This window comes from Hyaena hyaena, unplaced genomic scaffold, assembly GCF_003009895.1.
Source record: "Hyaena hyaena isolate Hyena2069 unplaced genomic scaffold, ASM300989v1 scaffold_186, whole genome shotgun sequence".
Taxonomy (NCBI): domain Eukaryota; kingdom Metazoa; phylum Chordata; class Mammalia; order Carnivora; family Hyaenidae; genus Hyaena; species Hyaena hyaena.
This window is the reverse complement of record NW_024080818.1, coordinates 345,816-363,359: the sequence shown is the minus strand read 5'-3', so window position 1 is coordinate 363,359 and position 17,544 is coordinate 345,816. Positions and strand designations below refer to the sequence as shown.

Below are 17,544 nucleotides of genomic sequence, written 5' to 3'. Positions count from 1 at the left end.
TGCTGTGCCTTTTCTTCCCCTGACTCATTCATTCCATAATTGGAAGCCTGTGTCTCCCACTCCCCTTCTCCCATTTTGCCCGTCCCCCCACCGCTCTGCTCTCTGGCAACCGTCAGTGTGTCCTCTGTCTATATAATCTGATTCTGCTTTTTGTTTGTTCATTCATATGCTTTTTTAGATTCCACAAATGTATGAAATCCTAGGGTGTTTGTCTTTCTCAGTCTTACTTCACTTGTCATAATACCTTCTAAGTCCATCCGTGTTGCAGATGGCAAGATCTCATCCTTTTTTATAGCTGTGTAATATCTCATTGTGTCTGTGTGTACATATACACAGCACATCTTTATGCATTCATCTGTTGATGGACACTTGGGTTGCCTCCATAATTTGTCTATTATGGATAATGTTGCAGTAAGTATAGAGGTGCATGAATCTTTTTAAATTACTGTTTTTGGAATCTTTGGGTAAATACTCAGTGGTAGAATTACTGGATCATACTGTAATTCTACTTTTAATTTTTTGAGGAACGTTGATACTGTTTCCTCCAGTGGCTGCATCAATTGACGTTCTACCAGTAGGCACATCTTTGCCAGTACTTGTTTTTTGGGTTTTTGATTCTTGCCATTCTGACAGATGGGAGTTGGTGTCTCATTGTGGTCTTGATTTGCATTTCCCTGATGATGAGTGATGTTGGGCATCTTTTTATGTGTCTTTTGGCTCTCTGTATGTCTTCTTTGGAAAAAATGCCTATTTAGATTTTTTGCCCATTTAAAAATCAGATTATTATTTTGGTGTTGTTGAAGTTCTCTGTATCTTTTGCACATTAACCCCTTTATCAGGTATGTTAGTTGCAGGTATCTTCCTCTGTTCAGTAGGTTGTCTTTTTGTTTTGCTGATGGTTTCCTTGTTGCAGAAAAGTTTTTGATGAAGTCCAAATAGTTTATTTTTTTGCTTTTATTTCCCTTGCCTGAAGAGACATGGCTAGAAAAATGTTGCTACAGCTGACGTCAAAGAGATTACTGCCTATGTTCTTTTCTAAGAGTTTTATGTCTCACATTCAGGTCTTTCATCCCTTTTGAGTTGATTTCTGTGTGTAGTAGTAGAAAGCGGTCCAGTTTTTTTCTTTAACATGTAGCTGTCCAGTTTTACCAGAACCATTTATTGAAGTGACTGTCTTTCCTCATTGCATATTCTTGCCATGGCCACATTTTAGAACATTTTTATTGCCCTTGAAAGAAATCATGTACTCATTAGCCATCACTTCTCATTTGCCATCCCTCCCCATCTACACTAGGCAATCTACTTAGCCCCCTTGATTTGCCTATTCTTAATGTTTCATATAAATGTAATCCTACAATATGTGTCCTTTGAAAGTGCCTCCTTCCAGTTAGCATAATGTTTCATCTGTGTTGTCGTATGTGTCAGTAGTTCATTTCATTCCTTCTCATGTATGCGTATAACAAATTTTATTTAGCCATTCACCAGTTAATGGACATTTGGGTTGCTTTCACATTTTGGCTATTGTGAATCATGATACTACAAACATTTCTTGATAAATCTTTGTGTGAACATGTGCTTTCATTTCTTTGGGGAATATAACTAGTTGTGGAATTGATAGGTTTTATGGTAACTCCATTTTTAACCTTTTGAGGAAATTACAAACTGTTTTTACGTTTTATATGCCCATCAGCAAGGCATGAGGATTCTGAAATGTACATATTCTCACCACCACTTGTTATGTGTCTATTTATCACTGCCCTGGAGGTATTTCATTGTAGTTTTGATTAACATTTTCCTGGTAGTTAATGATGTTGAGCATCTTTTCATCTGCTTGTTGGCCATTTGTTTATCTTCTTGGAGAAATGTCTATTCAGATCATTTGCCAGTTTTAAAAAAAGGGTTATGTATCTTTTTATCATCAAGTTGTTATAGTTCATTATGGACTCTGGATCCAGGCTTCTTATCAGATAGATGATTTGCAAATATTTTTTTCCCAATTTGTAGATTGTCTTTTTATGTTACTGATGGTATCCTTTGATCAAGAAAGCCTTTTAACAACAGAAAATGTGAGAAAAATGGTGGAAAATGTTTCAGTCATTCTTACTGAGTATTTAGAAGTGGAATGTGTTGTGTCTTACATGTATTGAAGTTTTTTTCCCTCCAATCTGCACCAAAGTCAGGCTGATTAAGTCCTTAGCATTCTACAGTTTTGAGAAGCAGGCTATTCCCTTGGTGGAGAGGCAAGAACTCTTACTTTAGTGGTGTAGCCATAGGAAGAACTTTCTAGGATATGGGTTTCTCCTTCAAGGAGACTGTCATCTTTGACTTGAGTTTTATATCAAGTGGATCACCTTAAAAATGTGCACCTTAGTCTCTGGGACTGGTTGAAATTTTAAAAAAAAATCTCTGTTGGATTTATTTTACAGAGTGAGTTCCCACTGGCTTTGATATCAGAGGAATGCATTTGGCCAGGAAAATGAGCCCCACAACATTAAAGGACCACATATATATTTACTGGAAGTTTATTAAAGAGAAACGAAACTTCAGTATTTGCTTGAGTTTTTTGCAGTGTGTTGACTAGCAGGTGCTTCTAGAAGCATTCGCTATAATAAAGACAGAGCATGCTAGAGAGGGAATTTGCCATTTCCCATATCGTGTTTGAAAGGTAGGTATGCAATGATGAGTTTAAACTAAAAAGCAAAGAGGGTGCCTGGGTGGCTTAGTCGGTTGAGTGTCTGACTTTTGATTTTAGCTCCGGTCATGATGGCTGGGTCATGGGATTGAGCCCCTCATCAGGTTCTGTGCTTAGCATGGAGTCTGCTTAAGATTCTGTCACTCCCTCTGTCCCTCTCCCCCTGCTTGCATGCTCTCTCTCTCTAAAGAAAAATAAAATGAAACAACCCCCCCCCCAAAATAAAACAAAAGCCCCACACCCTAAACAGCAAAGCTGTTTGTAGGAAAATTTGGGAGGCAGAATAATTGGGTAGTGATGTGGTTTAGTAGTTATTTTAGGACCACCTTATAGTCTATTGATTCAAGTCAGTACTCAGATGTTGACTGTATAAGACATAGTTTCATGGAGATGAAAGAGATAGAGGATGAAAGAGCAGAAATTCTGATAAGTCAGAGAACAGAGAGAGCCCTGTTAGGTGGTGGGTTGGTGTCCAGAGAAGTCTACATATTCAATTTGATGTTTGAGTTGGGTCCAGAAAAATTATCACAAGTGAACACAGGTGAGTAGAGGAAGTATCCTAGGTAAGGAGCATTATGGGCATGAGAGTTAGAAAGCAACTTCAGGTACTTACTAGTAAGTATTGAAATGATTTTAAGTTCTAGGAAAGGAGTTTGGCCTTAATTCATTAAGGATTGCAGATCCATTGAAGGTTTTAGAACCATGAAACGACAGTGATCAATTTTATAAATCTTTATCCAGGGCATTATGTTAGGCTTTGGCAGCTCAGCTGTGGCAGAGGCTGGGTCTAATATCAACGACAACAGGTGCTGTCCTCTGACAGTCAAATTCTAACCCTTAGTCTCCTTTCAGGAAACTTTTCATCCTAATACCGGTGATGATAGCTACCATATATTGATCGATTTCTGCATTGTACACACCATGCTAAGTAACTCATTCTTATGGTAACTCGTGTGTGTGTGTGTGTGTGTGTGTGTGTGTGTGTGTGTGTGTGTGTTATTGATTCCTGTTGCAGGGGACGAAATCCAGACTTAACAGAGGTTAGATACCTTGTTTCATATCACACAGCGAAGTAGCAGAATTAGAATTTGGACCCAGGGCCACCCTATTCCAAAGTTCATTCTAGCTAAACCACAAAATGCAGCCCTGTATTGCTTCTCCACTAATGTCTTGCTGCCAAGATACCTACTCCTGGAGCCTTGCTGCATTTGGCATGCTTTGTGCTTGCCCCCAGGGTAGGCCCTCCTCTGCCAGGCTCCCAGTTTTCTTATTAATACTGCAGGTGTTCTAGGCCAAGGAGGATCATCTTTATTTTTTAATTTTTTTAAAAACGTTTTTATTATTTATTGAGAGAGCATGAGCAGGGGTGGGGCAGAGAGAGGGGGAGACGCAGAATCAGAAGCAGGCTCCAGGCTCTGAGCTGTCAGCACAGAGCCCAATGCGAGGCTCGATCTCACAAACCCTGAGATCATGGCCTGATCTGAAGTTGGACGCTTAACTGACTGAGCCACCCAGGCACCCCAAGGAGGATCATCTTCTATGGAACTTGGCGCATGTCTGTTCTCACCTTTATGTGTTTGTTGATTTACATGTTTTCATGTACTACACTGGGGCATCTCACACCTGTCGGTGTACTTGTGGCTTAGCTGTGTGACCTTGTGTAAGCCTGCTGTTCCTGGATCTATAAAATGCTAGCGTGAGCCCCATGACCTCCAAAACCCCTTCTGTCTTGGGGATTAGGCATTAACAAGCAATAAGTGGCTGTGGGATTCTGGGAGGCTAGGGGAAGTATTATCAAAGGGACCAGTCATTCTATTCAGTCCTGACCCCTGATGCCACTCTCTGTGTGAATTATGTGCACACACTTTCTAATAATCTGGCTTCACGGACCTGAAATTCTGCTTGACATCAGCGAACTACAAATGTGGCCGTATCCTCAGAGCTGCTTGAATTGAGAGCTGCCTGCTGCACGTTCAGAGTAGCCTCCTTGGTCACTTTCTGTTCCTTTTCTACCTTTGAACACTGACCCCCACCCCCACCCCCCATCATCCATGCGACATTTATCCATTCCTATTTTCTTTTTATCACCTGATAAACACCAGCCCCTTACTGGTGGGAGGGGCGGAAGGTGCTGGCATAGAAGATCCCCCTGGGGTTGAATTCACACCCAGGGCCGAGAACCACTGCCTGCCTTGCCACTGCTGCCCCTGGTGCTCGGATTTCAGTTTTTGTTCTAACTAAGCATGAGGGGTGTTAGTGGATCCTAATAATTTTACGGTGTTACAGGACTGGTGGCCGTTTGTTATTTTCTGTTTTCAGTTTTTAATAAACATTTTGTGTGTATCCTAAGTTTTATACTAATCCTCTCTAGACTGTCTTATGTCCCAGACTTCTGAATCTATCTGATTGATGTGATAACTTACTTCCAGTTAAATATAGTTAGTGTTAAAGTACACTACCTAAGAGGCCTATATTTGCATATCATTTGAATCCCGCAAGGAGTTCAGATTGTGGAATGTCCTATTCAGCATAATTTTTAAAAGAAATGCATGTTTATGTAAACATTCCAGCACAGGGGCTCCTGGAGGGCTCAGTTGGTTAAGTGTCTGTCCAACTTCAGCTCAGGTCATGATCTCACAGTAGTACATGAACCTAGTAAGTACATGAGTTCGAACCCCGCTTCTGGAGCCTCCTTCACATTCTGTGTCTCCTCTCTCTGCCCCTCCCCCGCTCATGCTCTGTCTCTTCAAAAATAAATGTACGTTAAAAGTTTTTTAATAAAAAAAATAAATTCTAGCACATATAAAGGAAAAATGACTGAAAAGATATATATTAAAGTATTTAATTATGAGTGATGGGATTACAGATGTTTTTCCTTTCATCTTTGAATTACACATTTTCTGTAGTGAACACATATTTCTTATGTATTTTTAAAATCAATCTCAAGAAGAAAATATACTCTGGACAAAGTAGGTGGTGTGTGAATGTGTGTGTTATTTTTAGCTGTTGAGGCTAAAATATTCTGTGGGGGTATTGAGGATGGTACCATGCTGTGAGAGAGTTAATAGCAAGGCTTGGCACACAAAAGCTAGGATTTGGAGCCTTGTTATTTTTGTTTTTGCTTATTATAGCCAAGCTAAACTTGTCTCATCTGATGGTGGGCATTTTGTTTTGTTAAACGAGTGTCATGAGACTATTAGCCCATCGTGGGGGTACCAGATGATGACACGGATAACGTATTGTTATGTCTTTCATGCTGATAGATTAATATTAATATCTGTTATTGGTGGTGCTTTCTAAAAAACTGTTCTACTTACAACAGAATGGAGACCTAGTATCTGCTCATCTTTTTGCATTGGCTTAATTACTAGACGTGCATCTGAAAGTATTAAATAAGGCACAATGAGAATAAGTGGTTTAGACCGAAACTTAACAGTAGTTCTCTCTGGGCAGTATTGTCAAGTACTTTTAGCAGTACTTACGGAATAGAAACAAAGCCCTCCGTCCCCAGCAGATGTGTGGTTTCTCCTCCTACTTTTGTCAAGACAGGTTCCTTTAAAAAGAAGGCGGGAGAGCCGATTGCCTCGATAAGGGGAACACGGCATTGTGTGGTAACGTTTCAGGAGGGTCGTTTCTTCTGAAATGCTGTTTCACTAATCCTTGGGGAAATTTGGCTGTGAGCGTGCAATTATTACATTTTTATCCCCAGAATGGGCTAAAGTTGGCATCACATCCCTCACGGTTGCCAGAGGCAACACACTGATTTAATTTGTGCCCCTCTGGCAGACATTTTTGAATAATTTTATTGTTTTTTTTTTTTTTTTTTTGTAATGGTACCTCTCCTATTTCTTTTCTGGGCTCCTACCTTTTGTTGCTCACTACTCTTTGTGACTGAGTTGGGAGGCATCCTGTGTTGGTTGTGGAGCGAAGATGAATTGAAGGTCCAGATGGTTGTGCAAGAAGCAGCCTCACTTGTGTTTCTGGCAGGTGCGGGGACTGGGAGAGTGCAGGTCGGAATGCCGTGAAGGGCCAGCCCACGGTGAATACCAGTCCTCTTACAGACTGAGAAAAACAAAACAGGTCTTAATTAGGAATGTTAGAAATCCAACTTGGAGCCTTAAAAATTTATCCTAACACTTGCATTTGGAGGATTTTGAATTCCTCTGGAGTAGAATCGAAATTTCTTGAAGTACTCATCTCCACTGTTCTATTTCCTGCTTGTGGCTTTGTTTTTATTAATGCAAAATATCTTTTATGCTCACAGAGCATCACCAGATGCACACCACTCTCTTCTCCTAGCTTAGGGGTCACAGAGGCGCAAGGGGAAAGCTGTGGATTCCACCCAGGAGCGGGCCACAATTCCTGCTGGGTGTATAGGTCTGGCCACGTTGCCTTACCTAAGGACTTCGAGGCAGCTGTGCTTCTTTGCGTGGTGCTCGCCATGTCAAAACCGCTTTTATGTAATAGATGTTTGTTTTATATGTACATCCTTGAGATCATCAGAAAGGGGAGAAAACATTAATCTATCCTTTTTGTCTGGAAATTGAGATTTTTTTTTTTTTAAATGCAGAGTGGACACAAATATCTACCAGGTATCTTCGAGAGCAGCTGGCCAAGATTTCTGACTTTTACCACATGGCTTCCAGCACAGGTGACGGTCCTGTCCCCGTGCCGCCAGATGTGGAGCAAGCCATGAAGCAGTGGGAATACAATGAAAAGCTGGCATTTCACATGTTCCAGGTAACCTTCCCGAGGAACCTCAATGCTGTATAGCATGCCTTTAAGAAGAGAGGAAATTCCTTATACTTTAATTTTTTGGGAGGCAAGTGACCTCTTTATGTGAACGAGTACATTCAAAGAAAGCAGTCTGACAATTCTCACCTTGAGCTGTACTCAAGGTAACACCTTTGCCCTGAGATGACAGCTTCTATTCTATATATTGATCTCTAGCTTTCAATGATATTAGCTCTTCTAATGCTGTTGATTACTTTGCCATCGCTCTATTAAATATAATTTCTGTAAACCTTTTCTTTTACAAAAATTGGATGTATTTATTCAGAATATATTTGTGTGGATGCTTCCTATCTCATAGATCTCCATTAGGGCTTAGTTTCTCCATAGGAGGGTCATGTTAATTTGGGTCAGCAGCAGTTTAAAATATAGTTGGCAGGATGAATAAGGACATTGAGGAATGACTGCATCCTCCTCGCCAGAGAAATTGACATAAATCATATTGACCAGAAGAGGGCACTTGTGCTGTTATTTGCTTGAATCTTTAGTCCTACTGAGGAAGAGGGAGAAGTGTATTCAGCTGAAGTTTTGTGACTAGCAGAGACTTTGACTATGTGTTTTCTTGACCAAAGAAGAAAGGGGTAAAAAGGATGTGTAGTTTCTAAATTTTCCTTTTAGAACTTTATAATTTCCAAATTGTAAAGGATAAAGCCTGGCCCTTTTGGGAAACAGCATTGTTAGTTTTGAGGCAGTTAAAACAACTCTTGTAAATGTTAGTTCCATTTAGCAGAGGACTACCTTGGTCATGAAAGCTTTTATGACTTTTACTGGGTTGAGGATTTAATGTGCATCTTTGATAAAAGTGTCTGTCAGCCTGCTTAATATTTTTGGAAGGATTACTTTACGTATTGGGAACATTGAAATCAGTATCTCCTTTATAGGAAGCAGTTAGGTTCTAAATGGATGAATTTAGTTGGGACATTACTGTTTAAGTTTAAAAGTTTATTATATTTTAATTTGCCATATTCTGAAATGTGAATACAACTTCGTATATATACCTGCAGATACATGTGCAGACATAAGGTGTGGGTACATACACACAGGCATCTTGAGGACGGATCTTATGTAGCCATTGAAAGTCATGTTTATGAAGACTTTTTTTTTGAACCTTGCGTTTGCTATCTCTTATACGTTAAATGCAAAACTATATTTTGTTCATTTCTTTATTAACTTAAAATACACTGGTCTTAAAACTGTATTTTTTTGTGACTGACCATTTAACTCTTTGATTTAAAGCAATGTAAAAATTAGAAATTAACAACCAGTAGATATCTTGATGTCATGCCAGTGTCACTGTTATCTTTTAAATACTGGAGCTATAACTGTCAGTATATTTTCACACAAATTGCTGATTACCGTGATAGTGGATCACTGGTGATAAATAGATGAGAAAAAGTCGCTAGGAATAAGGTAGGTGTTCATATTAACTAGTAAGGTTGTTACCAGAATGACCATAAAGGTAGTGTCTTTCCCAGAAAACGTAAATTTTTGTTTCTATTTTGAAGGTTGTTTGATGATGTGAATCATAATACAAAACTGTAACGTGGTATTAAATACATACACACGTAGAATGTCATAGAAGAATAGTTGGTTTATATGCACGTATGTGTGTTTATATGAAGATAGTAAGTGAAAATGTTAATGGTCCTTAGGTCAAGAGGGACTAGACCACCTCTGGAGCATTAGGGAAATTTGAGGTGTGGTGTTATTTTTAGTGTAGTTATGTTGGAATGTTTATACATTATTTTATTATAAATTTTTCATTTCTTTGTTAACAGTTAATTAGGCCATTATGTTGATTTTTAAGCTTATATTTTATACATAGGTTACGGTATCTGAAATTCATTTTAGGGTAGAGGCAGGAGTTACTAGGAGGGCATTAGACCTGATGGGATTTCCAAATGCTTGCTGAGATGATGGTGTGATGAAGGCTTTTGTTCTTTATAATTACCACCACTGGACAGGTGTCTTCCTGTGACAGAAGTTCATGCTCCCCGGAAGTCTAGCCAGGTGCTTGACATATCTTGAGAGTCTGAAAGGCTCTGAATTTCCTTACTCATAGGAATTAATTTTTTTCAATTTAAAATGAAGGAAATTACCAAAACAACAACAACAACAGCAAAACATACCCCTCCCCAAACAACAACAACAACAACAGCAAAACATACCCCTCCCCAAACAATGATACAGAATCATTCTGGTTCTTTGTTTCGTTTAGAATTTGGGCTGTGATCAAGGAACCGTATTTTACTACAACAACAAAAATAACAATAGTAAAATTACACTTAAGGAAAAGAGTAACTGCTCTTCTTTGAATGTGAATCAGTCCTGCTTTAATGTTATCAGTGTAACTGTTCTCTGTCCCTTGAAGGAAGGAATGCTAGAAAAGCACGAATATTTGACATGGATCTTGGATGTCTTAGAGAAGATCAGACCGATGGATGATGGCCTTCTTAAACTCTTGTTACCACTCATGCTGCAGGTACAGTACATGTGACCACGAGCCAGCTGATTTTCCGGGCAAGAAAGGGGTCTGATGAGGATAATTAAGTATGTAGAGGTAGAAGAGGAAAATCATTCTCTTTGGAATGGAAGGGAAATATGGCTTGATGCTACTCCACACGTATCGGCCACATTCATAGTTTTTAACCACGTGTCCTTCTAAAGTTTTCTCACCCACACGGATGCTTCCTGTCGGTGAGCTAAGCAGACAGCTCTTTACATACGGTCTCCCCATTCACACAGATTTCTGTGAAAACAAAACAAAGTCATCTCTTTTGGAGGATTAGAGTGTCTTCTATATTCATATGACATTCTTTGAGCCACCGTTGGTGTTAACTTCCTGTTTTAATGATTGCTCTAAGGTCTGTTAAAAGTTGGTTTATTTGGTTATGATTTATTTACAAAAAATAAAGTTTTCCTGGAAAGTTAATACGTGTATTTGATCATTTAAGCAATAAGAAAGAGTATCTAGTGAAAAGTAACTCTCTTCCTCTCCCTCATACCCTCCTGGGGACTGCACTGTGCTGTGTCCTCTGTATCCTCCCTGTGACGGTCTGTGCCCATGCAGTCCCTTAGAGTGGCCACTGGCCACATGTGGCTTTCGAGCCCTTGAACTAGTACAAGTGTGATTTGAGATGTGCTCTTAGTGTAAAAATGCATACCAGATTGCACAGTTAGTTCAGAAAAGGGTGTATAATTAAATCCTTTTGTGTCGATTCCCTGTTGAAATGATAGTATTTTGGATATGATAGGCTAAATGAAGCACATTACTTGCTTAATTTTGCCTGTTGTTGTTTTTTTTTTTTTTTTTTTAACAGAAGACTTAAAATTGCATATAGGCTTGTTTGTTTCTATTGGACAGCACTGGTCTCTATAGTACTTGTGAAGCTTCCATCCCCCCACCCCCCTGTTTTCTCTTAATGAAAAATGTCTGTGTTGAAATAGTTGTTTCACCAAGTAGCATCAAACGTGACTGAAGCCTGGTGTCTTTGTGCTTCTCAGTATTCGGACGAGTTTGTTCAGTCGGCTTACCTGTCTCGTCGTCTTGCCTACTTTTGTGCCCGGCGTCTTGCCTTGCTGCTGAGCGATAGCCCCAGCCTCTTTGCTGCCCACTCGCCCCACATGATGATAGGACCAAACAACTCAAGCATCGGGGCCCCCAGCCCTGGCCCCCCTGGCCCCGTCATGAGCCCCGTGCAGCTGGCCTTCTCAGACTTCCTCTCCTGTGCACAGCACGGCCCCCTGGTTTATGGACTTAGTTGTATGTTGCAGGTAAGTTCCTAGCCCTTGCTGTTTTATGTTAAAATTCAGTGTAGGAGACAATTGAGTTGAGAATTGCCCCTTCAACCTTCACATCACACTCCAGTTTTTCCCCTCACCCAAGTAATTTACATATTGAAGTTTCCTGTTTTTATTTCTCTATGTTGGATCAAGCTGAGTGAAGATTTGTTGCTTCCATGTAGAAGAAAGTTCTTGTAGTTATCCTTTATTACACTGTGCAGCACTCTCAATGATAAAATCCTTGAGGGCGCCCACAGAGTAAGTCTGCTATATTACTTTGCTTCTGGAAAGATAGTTTCTACGTGCAGCATTTTATAGCTTCCTCAGTCCATATCAAAAGGTGGTTGCCATCCCTCTCTGTTTCTTTAAAATCCAGGTAATTTATCAGGCTCTGTCCATCTGCCAAGCACCATTGCTTGTGCGGTTCTTGAACATCCAGTCACGTGCAGGCCACTGGGCCGATGCCTTCAGGAGTGAGATACAGCCCTGTCCTAGAGGAGCTCACAAATTAGTGTTCAGGTGACATTTCTTGGGCTCTTAATGCGTCCTGGTCTTTACTAAGAGGTTTTGGGTTTGCCATAAAGACATTTTCTCCATTCAGGTAGAGCTTACAGTCTTGTGAGGAAGACAGTCGATTGATAGTTTCCACATACTGTGGCAAAGGCCGATGGAGGATGCACGGGGGACTTGTCGAAGTGGAACTTGTAGTTCAACCTAGAATTCAGAGAGGCTTTCTGAAGGAAGCAGTTCTGACTAGTGCATATTATAAGAGTTTAAAAAAAAAAAAAAAAGGTGCTAAGAGTGTTCTTGGCAGAGGGAACAATATGAGCAAAGGGCCAGAGGGCTGATCAGTCATCTCGTGTGCAGGTTGGTATCAATGTAACCCCAAGTGTAAAAGCTGTTGGGGTGAGGGCACACATGACTCCTTATGTGCCTATGATTGGGATGCAACTGGAGGGTTTTAGGCAGGGAGGTGCTGTGGTCAGCTGTGTGGTTTAGGTAGCTTGTTCTGGCCACAGTAGAGGGAGGATTTGTGGGAGTGGCGAGGGAGGGGAAAGAGACACAAAGCCAAAAAGTCCATTAGGGAGAGTCTAGGTAAGTTCACTTTTGGAATGTTTTGAATTATTTTATCCCTTAGCATCTCTAATTGGATATGTTTAGGACGTTGTTACATGTCTCATCTGAAGTTGGGGGCACACAGCTGGCCACATGTGTGGATTTGAATCCCTCAGGGCCACTTAGCTGACCCAAACCCCAAGGGGGGGTGGGGGGGATGAGATAACCTAAGGAGTTAGCAATAAGTGGAGACCTGTGGCCCAAGTGGTTAAGCAGTGGCTGAAGGGTAGTCCACAGAGGCGACCATGAAAGTATGGCCAGATTGGAGAGAACAGGAAGGGGAGAGACTATTGTTATAGAGAGACCAGTGAGAATAGGAATAATATTGTTATGATTCTGTTATAATCTTACTAGCACTTATTGTGTTCTAAGCACTGTTCTAAATTGTAACATGTATTAAGTCACTTAGTTCTCAGAACCATAGTAGGAGATTGGAACCAGTATGACTGCTGTCACATGAATGATGAAATGGGGACGTAGGTCACACAGCAAGTAAGTTGGGAGGCTGGATTTCACATCCAGGCAGTCTGGATCCAGGATCCATACTCTGACCCACTGTGCCAAGCTCCTTCTCTAGGTACTGCAGAAAGATTCCAAAAGGAAATAGTAGTGGGCAGTGCCCAGCAGATTGGGGAAATCTGGTAACAAGAGAGCTGAATTGTCTTCAATAAGACCGTGGTCATTGATGATTAGTTGAGAAGCCATTCTAAGGTGGGCTGAGGAGTGATGAAGAATGAGGAGAAATAATGCTACCTATTCTTTTGAGAGACATGTCTGAAAGAAAGAGATTGCTGCTAGGTGAGTGGAGATTTTTTAAAGGTTTTGTTTTTTTATGGTCAGATTTGAACATATTTCTAAGCTGAGGCTAACCTAGTAGAGAGTGCATACAGGAGAGGAGGGGTATGTGATAGATCAGTGCCCTGGAGATTGGTGACTTTACGAAACTTGGGAAGAACTCCATCACGGACGGGAGATGAGAACCCCCCTCCTCACACACAGGAGGAAGGAGATGGGTACATGAGCCAGCGGAGACCGATGCAATGGTGGTGCTCCGGGACTTGACGTTCTTCACATCTGCCCTCTGCTTTCCACAAAGATGTCTCCTAGACCTCAGAGTCTAGTTTTTGTGATACTCAGTTTTGCATGTAAAAAGAAGAAATATTACATCCCTTCTCTAATAAGCTCACAGAGTTTTTTGTTGAGTGGCACAACAACATGATAGTTAAGACTTATTTTTTTCCTTTAATGTCTATTTTTTTTTTTTTGAGAGAGAGAGAGAGAGAGAAAGTGGGGGAGTGGCAAAGAGAGACAGAGACAAAGAATCCAAAACAGGCTTCAGGCTCTGAGCTGTTAGCACAGAGCCCGATGCAGGGCTGGAACTCATGAGCCATGGGATCAACCTGAGCAGAAGTTGGACGCTCAGCCTACTGAGCCATCCAGGCTCCCAAGACCTATTTTTTAGAATCATCACAGACTTGATTTTAGTCACGGCTCTTCCAGTTACTAACTTAACCTTGAGACTCTTGTGTGTGAGGGGGATGGTGACGGTTCCTACTTCCTTACCACACATGGTTAGGGTTGTGATGACTTCTAGGGCAATGTTCAGTATGGAGTAAGGACTTAATTAAACTGGAGCTATAATACCGAATCTGTGTTTAGAAGGCAGAACGATAGCATAGGCGTTCTAGACATGTGAGCTGAAATCAACTTGGCTGGTTACTGCTCTCTGCTGGGGCTCACGTTCCTCTTTGGTACAGTGGGGGGAAGAGCATTACCTACCTCATGAGGTCGTGTGATCTGTGAGTGAGGTGGTCTTAGCAGGTGCTTCATGCAAGCTGGTTGAGGAAAGAATGTCCACAAGAGTAGGGGTAGACAAGCTACAATCTATAGGCCAGCGCCAGCCCATGAGCTAAAAATATATTTTGTATTTCCAGTGAGTTATTAAAACAAAACAAAGAGAATATGTGACAGAAATTATATGTGACCTGCAAAGCTTAAAGCATTTACTGTCTGGCTTTTTATAGAAAATGTACCACCCACTGGTCCAGGGTTACTGCCTGTCCAGCATTTATGAAGCTACTTACTGCATTATCTCAGTGATTTATTTCATATATTAAAAAAATTCCATTTTAGATTTTATGACTTTAGAAATTACATATTCTAATTTCATCTCTCATTTTTCTAATTGCGTGAAAAAATTGTTTTCAGTGACAATTTTTAAGTGATAATTATTGTGTTTTTACTAAGTTTCCTAGGTTTTCTGTGCTGGAACCTTAGCTTATGAATTATAATATTCCTTAATTTCTCCGTAGCTTTACCACCTCCATTTCAAATTAGTAATTCTATTTTAGTTTTGTCTTATGACTTGAAAAGTTGAGAATGGGTACTTACTGGTAGGAAACTATAATATAGTTATGATGAAGCATCGTTTTCATTGTTAAGCTGTTCTATTTTTCTTGTTCCTCTTAAATATCTGGATTTTCCTGCTTCATTTCCAGACTGTCACTCTCTGTTGCCCAAGTGCCTTGGTGTGGAATTACTCCACAAACGACAGTAAGAGCGCGAACCCAGGCTCGCCCCTGGATCTGCTGCAGGTGGCCCCCTCCAGTCTCCCCATGCCGGGTGGGAACACAGCCTTCAATCAGCAGGTAGACTCTCTGTTGTGGTGGTTCGATGGGTGTTTTCATTCTTGAGAGGCATCCCGGCATAGAGGGCCAAGTGGGTTTTAGCCTCTCAGATGCTTGGATGCGACTGCCAGCCTTGCTCCCCACCTCTCTGAGGAAGCTGGGGGAAGTCTTTAGCCTCTCTGGACCACAGAACTTCATCACATTGCTCCCTGTCTTCTTTTGCTCTTACTAGGCAGTTCTTGGAAAGAGTCCTGCCACCCAGAGAGTAATTATAATGGCGGCTCTAATACATGATGCAACCCCCTTAGTTGGTAGTCTGTGATGTGAGTAACTGTTTTTATTAGTGCCGGGTTATTTGGTTCAGAGACTTAAGAATCTTAAACCACAGGCCTGTGACTAATGTTGAGAGTCAGTTCCCCGTTTTTCACCAAGCCATTTTCTTAATAAAACATGCCTCACCATTTTCGTACATAGAAGAATGGCTCAAAAACGATACTTGAGAACTTTCACCTCCCCATAGGATATCCTAAAACTTTTTTTCACTCTGAAAGCAAGCATTTGTTTTTTGTGAGCATTTGTTATTGACCTCTGACATTGAATCACCCCTTGTAAATTTTAAGATGCGCTTCTTGGGCAACAGGCAAAATTTGCTACAATGGTAGTCAAGATCGTAGTTCCCCGTAGGATGCTGTGCTCATGTGGAAAATCTTGACATGATTTAGACAGCTGCTGTGGCTTTCCAGGCACAAGTTAATTAGAAGCGATTATCTTTCAGGTTCGGGCAAGGATTTATGAGGTAGAACAGCAGATAAAACAAAGAGGCCGTGCAGTGGAAGTTCGGTGGTCTTTTGACAAGTGCCAAGAGTCAACAGCAGGTACAGAACACAAGAGAAGAAGGAGTACTTTTGAATGTTGGACTTTATGCCGTGTTTCTGATTCTTATAATTCAGTGAACGTAATGAATAAGGATGCTTTTTGACAGAGCCACCGAGAGACTTTTGAGGGCATTCCTCATTCTGTGCCCTTTAGTTCCTGGCTGTCTAGAATGTCACGTTTGGTTTTGTTGGCAATTTTTACATGCTGAGAATGACAGTTTCTTGAAATCCCTTTTTGCCCTACCTAATGATGGCTTTGTACTATGCTGTTCTGGCTTTGTTTGACCTCTTTAACTGCTTGCTTAATTTCTACGTCTAGGGGTGACCATTAGTCGAGTTTTGCACACGTTGGAAGTGTTGGACCGACATTGTTTTGACCGAACTGATTCCAGCAATTCAATGGAGACGCTTTATCATAAGATTTTCTGGGCAAACCAAAACAAAGATAACCAAGAGGTAGTTAAAATTTTTCTTCTTTTTTTAAATATTTGGAGCAGTGAATGAATACTGTGGTCATGGTTTTTAAAAAACCTGTATTAAGATTCTCCAAGCAAACAGAACTAATATGAGGAAAAATTATGTGTGTGTATATGTATTTACATACATACATACATATGTATATGTATGTGTGTATATATATATGTGTATGTGAGAAAGAAGTATTTATTTTAAGGAATTTGCTCATATGATTATGAGCAAAGACATGTCTGGAATGTGCAGGACAGGCCAATAGGCTGGGGACCCTGGGAAGAACGGATGTTGCAGTCTTGAGTCTGAAGTCAGTCTGGAAGCAGAATTCCTTCTTCCTTAGGGACTCGTCTTTTTGCTTAAAGCCTTCAGATAATTGGATGAGGTTCACCCACATTATGGAGACTAATCTGCTTTACTCAAAGTTTACTGATCTAAATGTTATCCACATTTAGAAAAATAACTTCAGCAATATCTGGACAGAATTTGGACCTCAAAAACCTGGGTACCATGGACTAGCCAAATTCACACATAAAATTTATTATCACAGACAATTATTGTTTTAGGCTGTCTTGGAGTAGATTGTTTCATTATTGAACTGTCTATAAACAGAGGTTTTCCAAGGTTTTTTTTTGCCTCAACCTTATTTCGGGAGAATGAAGAAGTTTGTCTTCTCTTTACAATGAAGAGTACCCCTGGTATGTCCGGGTTGTGCTAGGCACCAGGAACAGAGAGGTAAGTTATAAGACATGGTACCAGCCTTCAGGGAACACCTTAGTCAACTGATCACTGTTATCTTTGATTTCCATACTAGCTTTTGGGAATGCATATGTGGAAAGGAGAGATTAAACAATAGAAACAATAACCCCTGAACTTTCCTTATCCACCTTTATGTGAACCTGCTGTGAATCTCTTCTAGGTTATTCCTCTTCTCTTTCTGGAATAATTTGTGTCATCACCTATCTTCTCAAAGATAAGGTTCAAATTCAGTGCTGTCAAGTCAGATATCAGAATGTTGAGTGAGGTACAGACTGAGTGTATTTTCTAATTCATTGTGAAGTCTCAGTAGCAAGGCTTCATCAGTACTTCTGTGGAGCACACTGATGATGAGGCTGTGTAATTCTCCGTGTGTTGATACAGGTTAGAGTGTTCCTGTGTTCTTCTGGGGTAGAAGCCTTAAAGTCTATTTGTA

The 17,544-nt window shown here is 40.6% G+C and overlaps 1 protein-coding gene across 1 annotated transcript in view; it reads left to right on the top strand.

Annotated features, from left to right (window-relative positions):
• The window catches only part of MED12L (mediator complex subunit 12L), a 324,782-nt gene that overhangs the window by 62,443 nt on the left and 244,795 nt on the right, over window positions 1-17,544 (top strand). The window contains exons 6-11 of the mRNA XM_039241007.1: window positions 7,263-7,432; window positions 9,855-9,965; window positions 10,988-11,257; window positions 14,881-15,030; window positions 15,785-15,884; window positions 16,204-16,340. Coding sequence (XP_039096938.1) covers window positions 7,263-7,432; window positions 9,855-9,965; window positions 10,988-11,257; window positions 14,881-15,030; window positions 15,785-15,884; window positions 16,204-16,340 — 938 coding nt within the window. The remainder of the gene's footprint in view (window positions 1-7,262; window positions 7,433-9,854; window positions 9,966-10,987; window positions 11,258-14,880; window positions 15,031-15,784; window positions 15,885-16,203; window positions 16,341-17,544) is intronic.